This window comes from Haliaeetus albicilla, chromosome 6 (genome assembly GCF_947461875.1).
Source record: "Haliaeetus albicilla chromosome 6, bHalAlb1.1, whole genome shotgun sequence".
NCBI classification, from domain to species: Eukaryota; Metazoa; Chordata; class Aves; order Accipitriformes; family Accipitridae; genus Haliaeetus; species Haliaeetus albicilla.
Genome location: NC_091488.1, coordinates 26,811,084 through 26,832,963, shown reverse-complemented (window position 1 = coordinate 26,832,963; position 21,880 = coordinate 26,811,084). Strand labels below are relative to the sequence as shown.

The 21,880-nt window shown below is 36.6% G+C and overlaps 1 protein-coding gene across 8 annotated transcripts in view; it reads left to right on the top strand.

The window, feature by feature from the left end:
- The window catches only part of ROBO1 (roundabout guidance receptor 1), a 659,452-nt gene that overhangs the window by 566,972 nt on the left and 70,600 nt on the right, over positions 1 to 21,880 (top strand). For all 8 annotated transcript variants that reach the window (XM_069785380.1, XM_069785378.1, XM_069785384.1 and 5 more), the window contains exons 4-6: positions 6,114 to 6,234; positions 9,924 to 10,062; positions 11,341 to 11,468. In XM_069785380.1, the coding sequence (XP_069641481.1) occupies positions 6,114 to 6,234; positions 9,924 to 10,062; positions 11,341 to 11,468 (388 nt within the window). The remainder of the gene's footprint in view (positions 1 to 6,113; positions 6,235 to 9,923; positions 10,063 to 11,340; positions 11,469 to 21,880) is intronic.

Here is a 21,880-nt window from a genome sequence, read left to right as displayed (position 1 = left end):
TGGTGATGCTTAAAAGAAAATTCCTGCGTAACAGATACTTCAAATCATCTGACTTGCTTAAGGGGAGAGAAATGAAGACATACCAGACACCGAGTTCAGTTCAAGTTCATTTTTATTTCTGATTTCAGTCATTGAATACAGTGAAAGCTACATATGCACCAGTGCATCCAGGGGAGATTCCTGCATGAGGTTAAATATACAGTTATACAGAAATATCGTAGTTGTCATTACAAACAACATCATTCCCATGTTGGACTCAGTTGGGCTTTCTTGGGGTCTTGCAGAAGGATTGGTTAGTTCCATATATTTTTCACTGACCCATAGGATGTGCTTATGTGTTGCCCATTAGTTAAGTTTAGTGTGTTTCCAGTACTCAGTAAAAACCATTGTGAAAAACAGTTTCTGAGGCAAGTGTTTGCTACTTTTGGGGGGGCGCAGGGGGGAGGTTCTTGGCAGAGCAGATTTAAGGCTGTGAAGGTAGTTGTAACATGCTTTTGTTGTAGGAGGATTTTAATCTTAGTTTATAATAAGGAAGGAAGTGTTACATAGTAAATGTTTTGTACTATAGCTGTGAAAACGTTTCAGGAAAGTATTATACTGGTCAAATATTTTCATATAAACATAGCTGTCTGTTCAGAAATTAGTTCTGATTAATGTGAGCCAATACGGCCTATTTTGAATTAAATCTTCCTTTGTGATTAACAAAAGCCAAATGTTTGTAGAAAGTAAGTTTGGGATTGTTACAATTTTAAACTTCTGAAAATTGTATATGCTGAGGTATGGATTTTTCTTTTCTGAAGTTGATTTATGAGATTCTGCATATATTTTGGCTGTTTCCATGATCTTGTTAGTTGGGTGAAGTATCAAACGCATATGGTAATTCTGATATTTGATGTCTTGTAATAATGCCAAGGGCCGAATAACCCTCAGCTGCCTCTGAAGTCACTAAACAATTCAGGACACAGATAACCCTTAAGCCTTTGTAGATATCCATCTTCTTGTAGATACAGCCATTAATAATGAGGCCATAAAAGAGGGGAAGGCAGTCTCATGAGCAGATTTGAATCCGATTCTGGCTCTGATGTATCCTGGCTGGATTGGCAGGGGTGCCAGAAGCAGCAGCTTGAACCTATTATCATTTTAACTACCTTAAATGCTCTTTCTTTTTAAGTAAAGCTGTCTTCCTATGCATTTTGCACCATCCTTTATAGATTCTACCTTCAGGCCTGTCATCATTGCAAGACTGTTTTGTTGGTCTGTATGGTAGGGGGGAACAATTGACTTGCACTTTGTCATGACAGATTTATGGCACAGAAAGACCACTTGAAAGTATGTTTTAAACTTCTTTCAAATAGAATTTTTTGGGTGTTTGATCTGGAGGAGGCAGCACATACCTTCCTGGGGTCCCAGAGAATGGAACCGAAAGCAGGACAGACTCCTCTGTCTGAACTTTGAAGTTGAACAAGAACAAACTTTAATCATTGTTGAAGACATATTCCAAACATGTTTTGATGTCTAGGGTCTGATATGTAAGCATGCTATAATAGGTAGGGAATAATACATGGGATTCACAAAGCTTGGAACAAGATACACATTTTTAAATACAAATTTAAGATAGGTATTAATTTATACTCTTTTTTTACTCAACTTCGTTAAAACTACAATGGTGTCTTCTATTGCTGACATTCCATGCCTTACAGTCTATGCTGCAATGATAAGTCGTAATATGGATATACTAGTCTGTTTTGGGATGGTAGACTGCATAGAGGGAAATGGGCAAACTCTGTATTTCCTAACTAAGAAATAAAAGCTCTGTTTTACTTGTATCTAGCATTGGTGACAATATTAATTAAAATTGCCTGTACTCACCTTGTTCTTTAACTGTTCTGTTGTCATTTATAATTAGATGGTACATTTTTAAAGTAAAGACCATGTCTGACAGGTTAATATCACATGCCCGTCACATATCATTTAAATAAAATGTGATATTATGTATGCTGTACTGTAGAAGACTGAAATATGTGAAATTTCTGATACTACATATGCAGAAACCGTGGCTATACAAACAGACGTCAGTATTTCACTCTGCAGTCTACATTTCATTTTCTAATGGGTTTAAGTTTACTTTAGAATTATTTGAATTTACTAATGAAATTTATTTTTTAAATTCAATATTTTTTAATTTTTTTTTTTTTTTTTTTTTAGAATTTCATTTATTAAATAGAATGAAGCTAGGAGCTAAAAGAAAGGTAAAAAAAATGCCAGTCACCTTTATATATGGATTTCCCAAGCATTTCGCTCATGGCTTCATTCTTTCTCAGATCTCATAGCACATTTATGTGAAAAGTAAATTAATCACCCACATATAAAACACTATTTCTTAACACAGACAGATGGGTATGGATTTATACATACGGAAATTTACACACGCATACACAACACGCATAGGTCTTAGACTAAGTGTATATATGTGCACAGCTATACTGAATACTTGGTGGTATGTTGTAGAACCCTTGGGTAAGTTTTTATGGATTTGATTTATTGGCTGACCAAGTTGATTCATTATTTGTATATGATTTTTTGCTGCTGGGTGGTCATAATTTGCAATTCTGGACATAGTTAACTCTGTGGGTGCCTACAGTTTTCTGTACAAACATCTCCAACTATTGTTTAAAGAAATAAATTAAGTGGACTTGCTTGAATGAACAATTTACTCATGAGGAGGAAAATATGGTCAGGCAGGTAGGTCATAGAAAATAGGTGTCAATAAGTCTTTGTAAGTCACCATGCTATCATATATTCTCTTAACCTACATACAACAATCCATACGTGTTACAGGCAACTGAAGATCATCTGTGAACCGCTGATCACAATCTTTTTCTGTCATCAGTATTCAGTGCTATTCTTGTATTCTCTACTTGCACAGCCCTGATAAATTTGCTGGTAGGTACAGAACAGAACAAAATCCTGAAAAGGCGTGAAGCATCAAAATGTGCCTTGGCATGATTTCTGTATAAATGAAACATGATACTTACTTCCATCTTTTCAAAATTGGACTTAAAGCTGTGGCAGTTAGCAAAGCAATTCTTTTCCCATGATTTGCAGTACCTACCAGGGTAATGGAATCAAACTGTTTGCTGTATCTTGTTTATTAGGAAGAAAGGACTTCTCTTTGTATTAAATACAGTAGGTAACAACTCTTCTGAAGTTTTGGGATGAAATATTACACTGCCTGTCACTTTTTCAAGCCATTATATCATTTGCCTCTACAAAGTCCAGCTGGTGTATTCTGGGGCAGAGGCACAAATATGAGAAGAGCCAAAGCACTCAAATTAAAACTCCTTGATTAACTGTTAAGTATCCACAGACTATGAGTAGTTCTAATTTGCAGGATTTCAGGTATTGCCCCCAAAGGTGGTTTGGCTCTTTACTTCTCTAAATACTAAATAGGAATTTACAGTACTGGACTTACTGGATATGAAGATAGTAACACAAAGAAATGTAGCAGTGATTCTTTCTGTGTTCCTACAAAAATTCACGTGCATGTAGTTCATTGTTCTAAAAGCCATTGGTCTACAGTCCATATTTCTAGGATTCCCTATTGAGAGAACAAGTGGCAAACATTGAATGTAGAGAACATAAATTTGTCATAGCTAGAGATTTGATTTACAGTGTCTTGTTAATGAATACGAGGGCTTGATCAATATTACTGAGATGGTGGGTACCTATTTGTTCAGATTTAATGGAAAGCTTGGGTAGTGACCAACAGTGGAAGTACGCTTTCTTCTAGCCATCTGTGAATGCTCTAGTTACAGACATGTAATTCCACATACACTTGTGGTGCTTTTTATTTTAACTGTGTAATTCATCACAATTTAATGTAGCATAGCCATGATTGCAGCTAAAGTTCTAAACCCTTCTTCTGTTTTAAGGAAGACAAACAAACAGATCAACAAAGGAAAACCCCTGGGAAAAATAAATCAAATGTGTTCAGAATTCCATCTTGGAAGCACAGCTTCCTTTAGTAGGCTTGTGACATCTTTGGAAGTCTGCCTCAACATCCATGAGGGAATGTTTTCTCTTATGTAAATCTCAAATAACTTGGAAGAAAAGCAGCTTTCAGTGTTTTTTTAGTTGTTCAAATGTTTCTGCTTTAATGCTTTCCTCCATCTATGCTTTTAAGAGAGTCTTGTGGTGATTCCTAGAAGAAATTCCTAGGATAGTTCTTGCTAGGTGTTACAGTTAGTACAAAATACACAGCTGTGTCATATTGTAATGGGCTTGATTGGGATTTTCTGGAGAGCTAAAATCACAGAGGAGCACAAATGCTGCTGAACATCAGTAGGACTTAAGCTCTTAAGACATGTGAAAATCACTGCTTTTAGTTTTCATGGGTTTGAAATCGTTAGCTGAGTTGGTAAATTCTTGTGATATGTAAATGTATTTCTTTGTTAAATCCAGTGCATTCAAGATTGATATACATGAGAAGTATGTATTTCTACATATGTATCTGGATATACAAATACCCAAAATGCATGTGGAAGTCTTTCTAAACTTGTTCTTTTAAAATCCTGTGCATAGATTAATTGGAAATAAATAGCTTTCTGTGATTTAGGGAGATGTAAAACAGGAATAAATATAGATAGACTTCTAGTTATATTTTACATTTTCTTCTCACACTTACCAGTTCAGCCAGTCAACAATGTAAAAATGCACACAGATTCTTGAAAAATGTGTATTTGCAGGTCACCTTTATTTTTTCATTCTTCATGCCTCAAATCCCCATTGAAATTTCAGCATTACTAGATTTCTGGATGATAAAGGACATATCTTTTCTGTTCTCAAACAACAAGTGCCAAAGGCAACAGAGTGAAATTTGTATGCAACACTATCTACGTTACACGTGCATGTTCATTTATCTCAATAACGTGACTGTCATCTTTGTGTGCGTACATCTTATAATGATAATAAGAGCCCAACACTGCTCAAGATGTCAAATTTTCAGGGATAGATTTCTAGCTGCAGGCAACTTGAGCAAAATAGCTCATATTGAGAACACGCTTCTCCTTGTCACTGACCACATTAGACCCTTTCATGTAGCTTCATATGTGGCTTTTATTTATTGTGTACTTCCAGCCATGACTTGAACTGCAGTGGTTTTCATATGTGATTGGACTCCTAAGCGTATGTTCACTTACTTATAAATGTAATTAATCTAATTAAGTAATGTTTTTGTATATTAAAGTAAACACGGTACATATTCAGTTGCCTACACAAATTCTGCTGCATTTTGGTGAACTTAGAAACTTGTTCAACCATTTTGTCAATCAAATGGGAGAATAAATACTTTTAAAGGGAGATCAGATATTTTCGTATGCATTTAATATATATTTTTATATAAAATAATAAGATTTGGAATCACAAAGGGGAAATATGTTTTCTAATTTGGGGGTTATTGGAATTCCATTATCTTCCAAAAAGTGAATTCAGAATTAAGAGTAGAATGTTATTCATTTCCCAGTAAGGATTTAATTGCTTCTGCCGTGCTGCTTATCAGCCTTTAAAATTACTTATTTAAAGGTGAAGAACTAAAGGATAAAACATTTCCTTCACAAACATAAAATTCATGAGTAATAACAAGCATGACCAATGATAGGATAATGTACACATATTTTTTGTCAAGAAAAAAATAATTGTAGCACTTGATGTGAAAATGGGATTTATGTCTAGTGCTAATTTTTACTCTCCACCTGATTATATCAAACTGCAGCAGTACATGGGAAGCAATTGTAGTCCTTCTGGCCAACAAGCATTAAACATGCTGTTGAACAGCCAGTAGTACATTATGCAGAATGAAGAAGAGAGTAATAGGGGTCCAAATCTGAGAGATTTTAAAATACTGATGTAAAACTAGGAGGCAAGCTTTTTGCTTACGAGAAGGAAATTAGGTTAATAGCAATTTTTATTTTTTTCACTTTTTTGTATGATTTGGAAATTCACTGATAGGTTGTTTTGTTTCATTATCTGTAACAAAACCTTTTTCAAGTTAATAAATATTCTTAAATCACTAGTTCATATTAAAAATATTTTTTATTATCCTTGATTTGTCCTAGATCAGAGGAGGAAAGCTTATGATCACGTACACAAGAAAGAATGATGCTGGCAAATACGTTTGTGTTGGAACAAATATGGTTGGTGAACGTGAAAGTGAAGTTGCGGAGCTCACTGTTTTAGGTAAGAACTCCTCCTTTAAGACTGTGTTAATGAAAATGTCCAACTTCTGTTTTTCCTAGTAAGCATTTTATTAAGGATCATTCTCATATATTTCCTTTTCAGTGTTTATGTTGAAAATGTTTTTTGTCATGGTTGTGTTCTAGCAAACGTGTGGCAGTTAATGGCTTTGCAAATCCACCTTGGACTGTTTTTGCTATCGGAAGACACTTTCTTATTTAGTTCTCGAACTGAAAATAATTCCAGTGTCCATTGACTGGATCAGTATTGTAAAATAATAGCAAAACAAAAATTAACATCACAAAGAAACAGAGGCTTATTTTTTCCCTCTTGCTGAAGAAAATCAGAATTGTTCTAGATTTCTATTCTAAATAATTATCCTTTCATTTATAGTGATGTATACTGAGTGTTGTAAAGATACAACAGGTCTTCTTGTTCAAGTGATCCTAATGATAGTTCCTCTGAGCATCAAAAAATACATTTTCGTTTAAGATAACTGAGCTTAGCTGAAATTTGCATTTTTGTTGCTATTGCAGAAAAGAAGCTGTAACTCCAGGTGCAATCTCAGAATTTCTTCAGCATGGGAGAATTGCCTCATGGTCACTGTAGATGCAGCAGTAGTTTTCATTCAAAATGTGTCCTGTGTTACTTTAATGTAGGGGAGGCTTGAGGTAACACCTTCATTGTTTCTGCAGAAGGAATAGATTTTTTTATCATCATAGGATGAGAATATCCAAGCCACGGTTCATAACACACTGGTTTCCATCACAGCTTGCGGGGGGGGGGGTTATTTTAAATTCAGATTTAAGATCTGTCTTGTCAGTCTTCACTGCTTTTTAGAGTTAGGACTCAGGCAGCTTGAAGTCCTGTTCAGAGTTTTGCTTGAAGCAGGGTTTTCCATAACAAAATGAGGTTGTATGCCATCTTAAAGTTGTTGAAACTGAATATCCAGCAAGATAGCGTGTAACTTTTTAGAAGCTAAGGAAGACTTCCTGTAATCCACTATACTGTTTTGGGTTGTTTTTTTCTTAGTTTATAGACACCTTTGAAGCACTTTGGGGGCAAGTTTATTGTCAAATAGACTTTTAGAACTTCCAGTCAAAATCTACAATTGAAAGAAAGTTGTAGTGACGTGAGTAAAGTCCTGGCACTGGGCTCCTAGTTAACTGTACCAGTTAATTGCTCATCACTAGTCTACTACTAACCAGGGAATCATGGTATGGACTGTTACGTAGTCCAGGCTGGAAAATATTACTCTTGCTGAACACCTGTAAGAGGGATACATTGCAGACAGAGGTCTGTCTTTGCCTGTTTCTTCCTCTCATTTTCCCTTCAAACATATTTCTGATTTTCAGCCTGGGAAAACTAGTGAGGTTTTCTTTTCAAACAGGACAGTAAAGCTTTGAATGTCTTATCAGTCTGTGTCTAGAAATCTCTAATACACTGTATTCTTTCAACTCAGGCCTTAGATATGTGTGAAAAAGCATGAGAAACATGCTGAGTTCATATATTAAAATATTTCAAAATAAATCTTCTGTTTATGGAGTTTGGTTATTTAGATTTGCTTTTAGGTCTCTGCTTTAGATCAGAGGGAGGATTGCATGCCAGAAACTGTAATATTAGAAAGTTTCAAAGTGATCCTTGCTAAGCTTTCCTTGTATTTACCAAATAATTGTGTGACAAAGATACTTAAATCAGTGCTGGTTTCCCTTATCCGTTTATGTGGTTGAATAAGAGTGTTATGAATGGGCAGACAAAAGCTCTCAGACTATTATTCTTCCTTTAGGAAACTGATCTAAAAAACAATGTGCCTCTTTTGGGTTTTGTTGTTGTGCAGCAGTCCTGGCCTTACCAGATCAGTCCTTTTTCTCTTCCATAATTAAGTGGAATATTCTTCCCCAAACTATTCTTACTCTGAAGTTTAATTGAGAATGTTCTTTTCTTGCATTCAGATTGTGTTTTTACTGCACCTACAAGAAAGGGGCTGGGGCTGGGGGGGAATGTCTATATTTGTAATTTTTTAATTCACATCTAGATTCATGTCTGTAGGTCTCTGTTTTATTTCTAACTTCTTGTATATGAACCCAAGCTAGAACTGACAGCTTAAAGATCAACTTGCTGTTTCATCTAACATTATTTGCCTAGCATTGCAAGCAAAGGTAAGTTTTCTACAACACTAGTGTCCAGGTGGTCTGGACATCCTCGAGAATAAAGGAAGCTCTTTTATAGGGTTTTGTTCAGTTCACATTTCCATTTCAGTCCTTTTTGAACCATTGCCTATGGTTTTATAACACTGAATCTCTCTCTCTTTATCTGCAAAGTCAAAGTAGTATTTGGAACCACCTTTTTCAAACACAAATGTGAGACACTAGGAATGTAGGATTGTCTCTTTATCCTTCTGTCTGGTGCTTTTGTACTCCTATGAGAAATTGGTGCCGTATTTTTGGATATTCACACTTCCTGATTGTGCCAATGGCTTCAGACTCCTCCAGTTCCAGGGAGATGGTATTTCTATCTTTAATACATACAAGTCAAAACATGCAACTGCCTTCTCAACTCCCTCAGAGCTTTCACAGGTTTATAGGCAAAAATGTCATCTGCCTTAGGCAAAGGAACCTGCCAAGCACTCTCCTGTTAAACCTTCCCTGTTCTTTTATGGATACCCTGTTGTCATCTGATGCTGCCTTTCTAGATGGGTAATCCTTCCTGGGGTATCCCAGAAATTGTTAAAAACACTTTTCTTCCTTGTGCGTGTGCAAACCTCACTGCATTCCAGCCTGCTGCAGAGCTACGAAGCTATGAATAGCCCAGCACCTTAAAGCTTTGAACTCAGGTACAGGTAGAAAAGTGTGTCGATCCCTTTCCTGAAATTTCCAGCTAGTAGCTGGGTTGCCAGAATAGTACAGCCTGTACTGAGATCCTGTTTTGTTTCAGAAAGCCTGAGAAAAAGTATGTGGCAATTAATTTGACTCTGGTGAGCCATCTCATGGATGACTCTTGAGTCATGTCCTATAATGTAAGTCAGGGATAACAGCAATATTTATCAACAAAAATTATAGGGAGGACATTGTAGGGGTTTTTGGCTTGTTTTATTTTATGTGTGCTAATGAAAGAAAATGTTATCTTTCTAATGTAGTATTGGAAATAATTGCATTGAACACTAGCTGCTGCTGACACCTGCAAGCAACCTCATAGAGATACTGTTCTGGGCCTTACTTTAGCGTTCCAATTTAGAGCCACCATTGAGTCAAAACCTCCAGTGAGACAATGTTTGGTTTGTGCCTTCCGTCTTTTTGAAGCAGTGCAGCAGATGAGTGGTCATTTGTCTGGGTCCTTGCAGCAAGCCTGCTTCTATCTGAGGATTGATGTGTATTTAGATTTTCTGTGTAGGTTGCATTTTCCTTTAGCTATTAACTGTGACAATGATACATAAGAACTAAGGAAGTCTGTGCCTGGATCCTGAGCCACTGTTGGGAGCATCTGCCTCCTGTCCTGAGGTTCGTGGTGCTGGCCATCTGCAGGGTTACGGATCTTCTGCCTGGGGCTGGGAGCAAGAGGAGCAGTGGCAGAGGCACCTCCATCAGATTTGTCACACCTGCTGCCCTTGCTCTAACAGCCACAATTCAGGGAAAATCACAATTCTGGCACAGAACTGCTGCACTAATCCCTTTTTTCCTTTTCTTTCCTTTTAGAGAGACCATCTTTTGTGAAGAGACCAAGTAATTTGGCTGTAACTGTGGATGATAGTGCAGAGTTCAAGTGTGAGGCAAGAGGTGACCCAGTCCCTACAGTAAGATGGAGGAAAGATGATGGGGAATTACCAAAAGCAAGGTGCAGTACATACAGTTGCCTTTTTTATGACATCTAGCTTGGCATATGATGTAGCCATTCAACATTTGACAGCTAGCATTTCTTTTTATTGAACGGAGGTGGCCTGGCTTGGTCTAATAAGACATTTCTAATTACCACTGAGCTCTGTTTGAAGTTATAATTTATATTGAAACTTAAGAACAGCTTGTTCTCAAGCTCTTGTTGTGACAACACATGACAAATACAATAAAAAAGAACTAAGTTCAGTCAGTAATATCTGATACAGATTAATTCTTCACCTGAAGAGTCTTTTGTAATTACTAAAAGTTTTGGGGAATGTATAACAAATAGTAAATTAGATTACAACATCAAGAAGTATGTATTGGAATTGCAATTGATGGAAAATGTAGGCTGGTAATGTAGAAAGCTGCCTTGGTTATACATGTGTTTGTTACTAAGTTTCCGATTAATTTTTTTTTTTCTGTCATTGCTCTAATTCACGCCAAAAAGTAAAGCACCTTATTAAAAAGAAATACATTCTGTAATAGATAGATAGATAATTTATTTATTTACTTTGAATTCTCAATTATGAGTTAAAAACCTATTAGGGGAGGGGATTGAAAGAAGAAACCCTGTAACAGTTGGCCCTGGCCATCCAAATGCAGCTTCCTATTAATCTAGTCTATAGCTCTAATAAAAACTATAGCATTTTTAAGAGAAAAATCGACTTCCCATAAAGAGAAACACATTAACTGCATTATACAAAGAAGAGAAAAAAGGTGATGAAAGGAGAGGAAATGGTAAAAGACCACATTGTTCTTCAAAAAAAATTATTGGATGAATTGTGATTTGTCTTGACTTTCAAGCAATTCTGATCTTCTTGAGAACAATATTTTCTTTTCAACCATATTTAAAAAAATCCTTCATTCAGGTGGAAAAATTATAGGAAAAATAATAACTATTAGTAGATTTACTTGTTAAAAGAGTTCTAACAATTAAAACGTTCTGCGTTAGAGGTTTACGATTGTATTACACCAGTGAAATTCTACTGACGTCGGTAAAACTGACTGACATTGCAAATGAAATCAGAATAAGGTTTTCAAATGGTTAGGTATATTTTGCTTTTAAAACTTTATTTTTACCTTATCAATTTATAACAATTTATCTATATTTTTATTTCTATGGGAAATGTAGAAATAAAAATATTTGAGAGTAAACCCACTGTATTTTTACCCTTTACAGAAATTGTACAAAGTTCTATTATTCCTATTCATTGTTTATTACTATGTATATTTAAAGATACGAAATCCGTGATGATCATACCTTGAAAATCCGGAAGGTTATGGCAGGAGATATGGGCTCATATACTTGTGTTGCAGAAAATATGGTTGGAAAAGCTGAAGCATCAGCAACTTTAACAGTTCAAGGTAAGAATGTTTCTTTGCATAATACTCCAATCTAGAATAAAGCTGATTTTTTTGCATGGCAACTTTATAAGTTGCTATACACAGACTAGTTGAGTCTAAACACAGCTATTAGAGTGGTGACTTATGCAGGAACTCTATGCCGTGTTGTGAAAAGAAAATGCAAAAATATAATTTTGGTTTGAGTTGTATTCTTAAGAAATTAAGCACTTTACATGTAAGGTTTTTTTGTTCATTATGGTACTGGAATGAGGAACTGAATATGTTTTGAACTTCAGTGTGATCAGAATCACGTCACTTACCATCTTTGTATCTGAAACCCTAACAGAAAGAAGAAAACCAGTGTTAGCAAAAATTGTTTTAACTCAAAAAGAAAGAGGTATAAGTTCAAGTACCTGCCAAATTTTTTCAATTAAATGTAGTAAAGAGGTAGTGAATGATAAATCTGTTTGTGTATCTTTTAATACACTAACCCAGACCACTGGAATTCCTGTTGGTTTTTCATTGTAAAAGCGTATTGTAGCACTACTGTTTCTGTGTAAGATAAAAATTCAATGGAACTCAGTGAACTGATATGTATAAAAATCCTTCCTTGCCTTTATATACACAATCCAGATGTTCACTATTCAGATAATCCCTCTCTTCCTTTCCTGGCTAGCAGACAGGCAATGATGTCATCCTGATGCTTTTTTCTAAGCACTGATGGTCCTTCTGTCCTTTTCTCTGTTCAGTGGGAATTAGTTATTATGGAGTTCTGGGGAAGTATAGGCTTAAAGTATTTTATTTGGTAACAGTAAATGACACATTTACTGTAACAGGAAAGGTCTTGTCCTTAATGTGCTCTCCTTTTTCCACCAGAAACATTTGGTGTCCCTAACATCTGTAGCTGTTAGAAAAATAGGAATTCTTTTGTTGAAGCTCTTATAAAATGAAGAATTTTGAGATGTTCTGTTTTGTTAGCCACCATGATGTTTATACATCAAAACTGATACCTTATGTTTGCAAAATAACCAGCTCTTATGCTCATTGTTTTAGAATAAAAGATTAACACGTGAGTAGTAGTAAGCACAGTTTATTCAAAAGAAAAAGACTGAATTATTTTTATAAATGGTGATTTGTTCTGAAGATCACATCTTACATCAACTGTTAATCTTATAAAATGTTAGTATTAAGAATATTTGCTTTATGACTGGTTGAGTAGTTACATATCTAGCAATAAACTATTGGTAGCCCTAATCCTTCGTAGTCCTATTCAAAATCATAAGCAAACACATTCTTGTAATCCCATTTAGGTTAACGGTGCTGCTTAGGTATAAAATGACATAAGTATGTAGATGTTAGAGATCTGGAATGAGATCATTTGAATTTTGATAATGAAATGGTACTTTAAGAAACCTAATCATAACCTAAGTCTTGGTTCAGCAAGATTTTTTTTTTTTAAGTACTTGTATTACACAGTAGATATTTACATTGTAGCAGCTTTAGTCTGCAGATATTGTTATGGGATAATTTGTTTCCCAGGGTGAATGGATTACCTCCTGAGCCATTTGTTTGTACTAATGTCTTCACAGAAGGGATTGATGTGAGAAACTGTAATGTGTAAGGCCAATTTGTAGTTGGTAATGTAGTAAGTTTTGATCAAAATCTATTAGAGTATCCAGGAGACCTAGTTTTGGGGGTGGGGGGGTGGGGTGGTGAAGACTCCTCTAGAAAAACATTCATTTTCCATTCAGATTTTTTCACATTTTTCCTTCTTTTTCCTCCTGCTCCTCTTCTTCCGTTCTCTACCTTCCTCTTCCCTTGTTTAAAAGACTTTTTTTTCCCCAAAGGGTCAGGTTTTTGACTGTGCTCCATCTAGAGAGGTCAATTTGGTCTTCTTGTTTCAGTGCTAAGATGACATTGATCTGACAGTTCATGGATACACAGCTATTTGAGGAGAATTTTTTTTTTCATAAATAGTATTTTTTGTGTGTGATTTAAGGGATAGAAATGAAAAGTCTTTTCTGCACTTTTGGTAATTGTCACGTGATCTGTTGACTGGAGGGTTTAATAAATGTGTGTTCTGCTATGCCAAATACAGTTATTTTGGTTAATTATTTGTAAACAGAGGGCTATGTTGCAAATCATGGCCTCAGAAGTTACAGCTGCCACTGTGCAGACTTGTTAAATTCAGCAAAAGACAAAGAGAGGTTTTTGCTTGGTTTTGGGTCTGTCTGGGTTTGGGGTTTTTCTGGGGAGATTTGTTTGGGGGGCTTTCCCCCCTCAGTATCTCAGCAGTAGGCTGTGGTGTTTTCATGCCACACAATACGCCAAAGAAAGAATATGAGAGTTTTTAATGGTAACCCCACAAGATGCATGTCCGTGTTAGGAAAGAGGCAGTCATATCTGTCAAGTGTCTGTACAGTGGAACTGCGGCACTGAATGAAACATGGCACACAGCAGCAAGGGCTGCAAGCAGTGCTCTTCAGGACACTGCTCGGGCCCTAGGGTTGGTAGCACTGCTAAGAAGAGGACACATCCTCTTCTGTACTCATCATTTTCCAGGCCTCAAGCACTGTGATTGACCTGTGTTATGTTCTGCGCTATACAGGGTTATCTAGGGTATTAAAAGACAGAATGTGCAACACTGGGGCTAATTGAGATACCTAGGTGTCAAGGATGTGTTGATGAAACACGGCAAATAGCTAACCTGGTATCTCAGCAGAGAGCTACCGTGGATCTGGCAGTATTATTACCTCCAGGTCAGCTCTGACCCTACTTGACCTAGCAGACACTGGAGTACATAGTATATGCCCTGCAGTGCTCCCTGTCTCAAGAAAACTGCACAGCACTGCCTCTGAGCTAGGGGAATGGGCCCAGTCTGTGTCCGTGGACTAGGAACTGTCAGCTCAGATAGTTCAGCTATGTATAATAGGATGCTAGCTGTAGAAAACACAAAAGAGGGGAGGAAATATCAATTCCATTTTAATGTTCTTCCTGCTCATGGCACCAGCATCACAGATTCTGATTATTGGAATCACTATTTTCTTTTACACAGACTCCTAACTTTCAGAATTATACGTGTGCCCTACGTGAAGTACAGATGCTGTATTTTTATTGCAATTTCAGTCATGTTCTTAAACTGTATTTGGAGTTCTGTATTGATACAGAAGTTTGAACCCTTCACTTAATCTTTTACTGTTGCAGCTTAAAAGTGTTTCCATCCTTGAAACTGTTTTGTCAAGTTATCTTATTTTCTCCTTCAAAAATTAAATAGTTAAAAAAATGTAATCCTGCTGTTGTTTGCATTTTCCAAAAATTAGGGTGTCTCGGTCCACTGTTTTCATTTTGCAGCAATGTGTAGTGCATATGTAAGGCATCCAGAGATGTTGCTAAATACATGTGGACGCATTTCTTTCAGGAGATAATAAATTATTAAATAAATACCTCAGTCAATACAGTCAAGCAGCCCAGAGTACAATACATTATATCTTACCAAGTAGCTGATGTGCTCCAAAAAAGGGATACAATGGCCAAAAGTGCATCTCTGGAGCCAGTGGATTTCCCTCTTGCTCTAGCACTAAGCAAGTTGGATATATTTATTGTGCATGTACGTAATATATAAGTAAGATGCTTTTCATGTTTTCGTGGAGATTTCTATTATGTAATTTGCTTAGTTTTATGCCTTGAAGCAGGACTGTAGAAATTATTATCTTATGTATCTAATTATTTTATATATATATAATTGAAGCCCATGTTCCTAAGACACACAAAATTACCAAAAATGCATGCCTTAGAACTTCAGTTCTAAAAAAGAATTACTCTTACCATTAATGCAAATACAAGTAGGGCTTCTTCAAGAATCTGTAGATTTCACATTTAATCATAAAAATACTTTTAAGTAAATCTAACAACCAAAGGTTTTACATGTTTTTCCCTACTTCCGTTTACTTCACTCCCATTTGCAGTACTTAACTAGGCTTTTTTAACATCTAATTTTATAATAAGTTTATAATTTATGCTGATACAAGCTTTACTCTCTGATACAAGCGGAAGTTACGGCTCCAGTGGAAGTCCTACTATGCAGTTGGGCAACAGCCATTATAGCAGTGACAATGCAGTTGCTACTCATCAGGAGTTAAAAGAGAAACAGGTCAAGTAGGTCACTTGACTTGAGGACTTCACAAGAATAATACCAACACTGCGGGTGTTGGTGACTGTTGGTCGGTCACGAGCAGGTTGGTAGTGAACAACAGTCCTCAAACTTTGAGTTCTTCTTAACTCTTCCTCCTCAAGCAGTAGCTCTGGAGGAGCTCGCAATACTAGTTACAGTGCCCTGCCTAATACGCACCTAAACATGCAGCAGCAGTGACTGAACTGTAAAATGTGAATTTTGCCATTCAAAGGCACTAATCACATTCAGTGTTATCAGTTTGGCAGGAAAAAAGAAGAATTCCTATGGAAATTATGCTGGCCAATTAATATTTTACAGTGGTGACCTTTGAAATCAATGGTTTTTAGCGTATGATGTCATTAATTTTAGGGTTAAAAGAGCTTGTCTGCAAGGTGGATAGTGAGCAGAACTTTTGATAAGTGACTTCTAGCTGTGATTTTGCTGTACTAGTCAACTGACAAGGAATTTTAATCTGAAAAGGTGGCACATGCTTCAGGTCTAGAATTGCCTCCTCCTTCCACCCCCTCTTTGTACAAAGTAGCTTCAAGGCACCATGTAAAAGATATCTATTTGATAAGACTTCTGGGTAGGGCTGAGAATACCACCCAAAAAGAAAAAGAATAGGATTTGCTCTTTTATCTGTCAGATACCATATAAGTGTTTCCACTGTGTCAGGCTGCTGGTACACATTATAAGTTGGCTGTAAATGTAATTGCTTTATAGGCATCTGAGCTACATCCATTAAAATAACAAAGACAAAACTCAGATTTTTATGGGATTACAAAAACACTGTTGATGTATATGGTGGTTAGTATGTGTTGCAGTGAACACCTCACAGTATCATGGGTGAATTTAACCACTTGAATTTTAAAACTAGGATTTGGATTTAAATCTGAACTTGTCTACATGGTCTTTCTTTAAGTCAGTATTTCTCCTTTTGAAAGAACTAATTTTTGGCCATATTCTGTCTTCAGTCCCCATGAAAGAGGAAGGAAGAATAGTGATTGTCATATGAACTTCAGGATTTTTTTAATTATTAAGCTTTTTGCAGGGTGAATGAGGGAAACCATCTCTTGTGATTTGTATAGCTTAAAGAGACAGCCTTTTCCCTCTTAATGACTGCTGTAAACTATGACAGCGCTTCAGATTTCTGTCAAGGATCTGAGGAGTTTGACTGCTGCCTATTTCTGGTGAAAGAATATAAATCTTGAAAGTTAATCGGAGGGAACTGAGGAAACTATCTGAAGAAGAGATCAGTGCCCTGAAGGTGCTTGTTCTAGTGATGCAAGTGATGAGCACTAAGATTTCTGGAGCATTTCTAGAATACAGATAAAAGAAGGAATCAGTAAATATTTCAGTGAAATTTAGAAAAAAAAATTATATATAGTTGCTTCAAATCCATGTAACTTATTTTAATAAGTAACTGCTTCCATGGTTTTTAAGTTTTTAAATGGAGTTTTATTTTTTTACACAGTCTCACAACAGTGACAGCAATTGCTTACAGGGAAATAACACTTACTTTAGAGATTCCTTCCTGCAATTTAGTACTTTGAAAGAAGGACTTGAGACAGATGTTTCTGAGCAAGTAGAACAGAAGGAGTCCAAATAATTTGGAGAAACATTACTACAAAAATAAGTTGAAGCTAGAGGCTTTCCTCCTGCTGAAAGGGTTTTATTTACTGTAAAGTTCTTAAAAATTCTACCTTTAATCACTCACTGCAGAGAACTGAAGAAAGTAGATTTATGTAGCATACTTCAGCACTCAAAAAGTAGCAAAGAAAATCCGGAGACTCTTTTCTAGTGCCTGCAATTTCCTAAATCCCATGGCTAGGGAAAAATCAATTGATTTTGTATCAGGCTTCACTGTTGCAGATGTTATTTTGTGACTGCTGTTCTAAAGATAACATTTCAATAGTTCTGTCTTTGGAATAGACAAAGTAGATTTTTACTACAAGTTGCTGAGTTTGCAGATTTGGGGTTTATGTATAAAATTAAATAGAGTGCAAGGAATAAAATTGTCATTGGTTGTTCATTAAACAGTACTTCTGCTATATGTTAATTCTGAAATAAACTTAGGCTTTATTAAATTATGCTAAACATCAATAAAAAGGTAATACACACCTTATTTTTGCCTTGTTAGTAATTTTCATAAGGACTATACAGTGATGATAGTGCACTCTCTTATTTTTGTTAGTTTACATGCATCATAAAAATCAGTCATCTCCTAATTGGTTCTTCACAGAAAAAACGCTGACTTACGGTGTTCAAACATTATTTTGATAAGCTGTTTTGAGTACCATTTGTTACTACGAATTATGTTTTGTTTGAGCACTAAAATATTTTATTGTTAGGTCTGAATAACACTCAAGAACTGGTAATAAAGTATCTTGCAGTCTTTATACACAAACTAGATCACCTAGGAGGCTCAGTATCAGAATCTTCCAGTGCAAGAAAAAAACGGCTTCTTCAGGTTAAACCGCTAAATATCAAGTATGCTCACATTATTTTCTGCAGGAGGTATCTGCATGCTCCTCTTGTTCCTATGACCACACATTAATTCCCGAAGTTTGGGGTGAATATTTTTTTTCCATTGAAGTATGGAATAGGATGAGAGGATTGATAAACAAAAAAACAAAGCTGTCTGGATGGACATCAGATTGCTTATCTTGTTCTCATAAATGTCCAGTGCTCTCTAAACACAGCATTGAAGGGGATTCTGTTCTCCTTGCATCTTTCAGTGGCATAATGAGAGCCCACTTAGGACTTGCATCTCCCCAAATTAAATAGCAGCTCTCTCTTTTGACACAGTTAAGGTAGCACATTGATACTTTGGTCTCAGTACAAAGGAAGAAGTCACCTGAGAGTTCTGCTGTGGTCCAGTCTTCCACTGTCTGATGGCCTTTTCTGTACCTCTTCCTTCAGAGTTCTTGGGTGCTCAGATTTTGTCAGATTTTTTTCCTCAAAGAGTGTAACTAACCTGACTAAAGACTAAACCTTAAAACATGTTTGCTAATATCCTTAGACCATCATAGCTGCAGCAACACTTTTTTTTTCAGACTACCATCAATTTTTGACAGCATTGTCTTTTGGCAGAGGTGAACCAGTACTTCACTGTAAGAAAATCAGGCTGAGTGTCCCTGAATATTTTCATTTTATTTTTGCACATTTTGTTTATTTCCTTCTGAGTATTGCATGCCCAAAATAACATTTTTTTAATGATCAGAAGTTACTGCACTGTAGAGATTTATTGTCCTTCCATTTTTAGTGTGTGGTGTCCATTGATCATGGGACTTTGGCCACTTTCCACAAATAGCTTTAACTTATTATGAAGGTTGCTATGGGTTTCAAGTACTTCTTTCCAAGAAGAAAACTGTGCTACCATAAACAGCTGGGAAAAAAAATCCCACTCAGTTTCCTTTTCAGCTCTACTGTCTTTTACTGTAAGTCAAAGAATGCAGTAGGAAGCTCCTAAGAATTCTTCAAATAGTATCCAGCTATCATACTTTTTTTTGTACTTTTGCACAGCTTATTTAAAATTTGTCTTAACTTTTTTCACTCTCTTTTAAAAGACTTTAGTATAAATATTTGTAGCCACAACTACTTAGATTGCAGCACTGCCCAAAATTACCTTCATTCTATTTAAACACAGGGGAAGACAACTCTTCTCTGAAAAGAGAAGCCTGGGAAACAGGACTCCACACTTCACTGCATTACTTTTGTTTTTAAATAGATGGAATTAGACTTGTCCTGAGTGTGTTTTCTAAGTTGTATTTGGTTTATAGGATGGCTTAGGAGGACCCAGAGCAAGGAAGGGAGAGGGGAGACTAGGAGAGGAACTTCTCGAAGACCTTAAATCCCTATCTTCCTCTCTCTCTCTTCTAACCCCCATATTTCAGATTTCTCTTGTCACCTCAAGGCAACAACTACAGGATTTATAAACATTTTAAATGGCGTACTACGTGTATTAGCCTGAGGAGTGCTACCTTTTAAAACCACACTGCAAAGTCTATTTCCACAATTTTCTTTTTTATCATAGAAATCTTCATTGACTCCTGCAGAAGAAGAGATTATGAACTTTCTTATTTTGTAGCTAGTATCAGCAAAATCAGTTGCAAATCAAAAAAATCTCCTGTGAATGCATTTTACACACTGTTCTCTTCCCACAAATTTTTGCAGTAGGTTCCTCCCACACACACACATACAAACACACACACACACTTGTGTAGCCCTTTTCATCTTGACTTTTTAAACATTTTAAAGGGAAGATTCATTAGCCTGCTTTGAAGCAGACATTAAGATAATATAGTTCCACGACTAAGACACAGTTGAGAGAGAGCCAGATTTTACTGCCCAGCCCTGTCAATTAGAGTTGAGGAGGGAAACACTTCTCAGCCTAAATTAAATCTCAAAATGGCCAGAAATCCATAAGGAGTCAATGCCCTTTGATAGCTCTTGAAAACAGAATAGCACCCAAGCAAGAGGTTTGATAATGCACAGACCTTGTGCTGTTTATCAGCAGAAGGTGGAGATTAAGCCACCAAAGAGAGTAGAGAAGCTTAGTGACATTTTAATGCCGATAATGAAACCAACAAACTGTTGAAACAAATTGCTTGTTGTTCCCGCTGCAGAGCTGAGACAGATACCTTCCTGCTTGCTGCAGGAGGGAGAATCATTGATTCTGAATCCATGGCACTTTAAGTTGAACTCTAAAATTGGTTCTGGAGTTGATGATGTTGAACTGCCACACTGTGTGTGTTGTGACATACGCGTTTAGGTACGTGTTCTAAAGTCATATCCTCACCTGTGTCTCTCTCTGGTATGTGTGACAGCTCTAAATGCACTTACATTTTCAAGGCTTTATTTGTACTGTCAGCACCAAGGAGCAAATACTTGCCTTTTTTCATCATCAGACCACTTTCTCACAGAGCACATTAGGTCTCCTGAGTACACACAGGCACCCGCCCTTTTTCTCTGGGTACCAAGTCAAGAAGTGTAAGCTAAATCCAGCCTGCCAGGCATGTGCCCTGTGCTGAAAATGAGAGAATTTATTCTGCCCTGCATGGTCAGAGTGAGCTTCATGGTGATGTACCTACCGGGTTTCCAGACAGCAGCTGTCTCGTGGCTGCTGGCTCAGAGTGCAGCCGGGTGAGTGTACAGCGAGAAGTGCAGCTGGCAGCCCACCGGTACCCAAGAGTGGCACTTCCATGTAGGGCACAGACTCTAGCCAGCCTATTTCAAAGTTACTACCCAGCATGTGACAAGTCTTCACTATGCAGACAGAAGAGGGAATGTGGGTCAGTTGCAAACAAAAAATAAATAAATAAAAAATAAAAACTCATTGGGGAGTATGTTGAGGAACGCAGCAGCAAATCAATACTGAGATTTTCCACTTATTAACTTTTCTGTACATGAACCTGAAACATTGTTATGGGTTTCTAGGTTTCCACTACTCCTAAAGGTGATCTTACTATCATAATTATTTTTAATACTCAGTCAACTGCTTGCTTTCCAATCAGTTAGATTTCTGTCTTCTTGCCTTTGGTAACTTTGAAGTTACCATAGTCACTTGTTCCTTTAAACTTAAGAAGTGCTTATCTGACACATCAGCAGCAATCCAAAACAGAATTTTTCCGGTCGTCATAAATGTAATAAACCACAATCACTCCCTTGCTGGGGGTTTGGAATTACAAGTCATCACTTTTGATTTGAAACATCAAAAATCTCATGTAAACATTTTACCTCAACTATATGGCTGTGGCATGCTTGGCGCCAGACTGTTAGACTTTTCCTCAGAAGTTTGGACTGCACTGTGTCACGCTTTGTGCTCTGGGACTACATACTGTCAAAGCATTCACAGTGAGTAAGGGTGTCCCAGCCTGGTCTTACATGAATGTGAACTTTAGCAGAAATTCTGGGAAAATACAAATTATTTATATATGTATCTAGACCTCCAACAAATGACAGCTGAAAATAGAGAGACCAATGAGGGTGAAAAGCTATATACCCCAATTCTTTTGTAATGTACCTGGTGGTGTTTTCCCATATTTTTCACAGGTTGAAGGCAGGAGACAGCTGAATGGCAGCATTTATGTTTTTTCAGAACAAGAGATTTTGGCCTTTGTTTATTTCTCTGTAGAAGGTGATACTTTCCACAAATGGCTGCAGAGAGATGTGCATATCAAGGATATTGGGTGTTTCAGATTGCTTTGATAAGAACAAGTATCCTACAAATCACTAGACAGGAAATGAAACATAGCACATT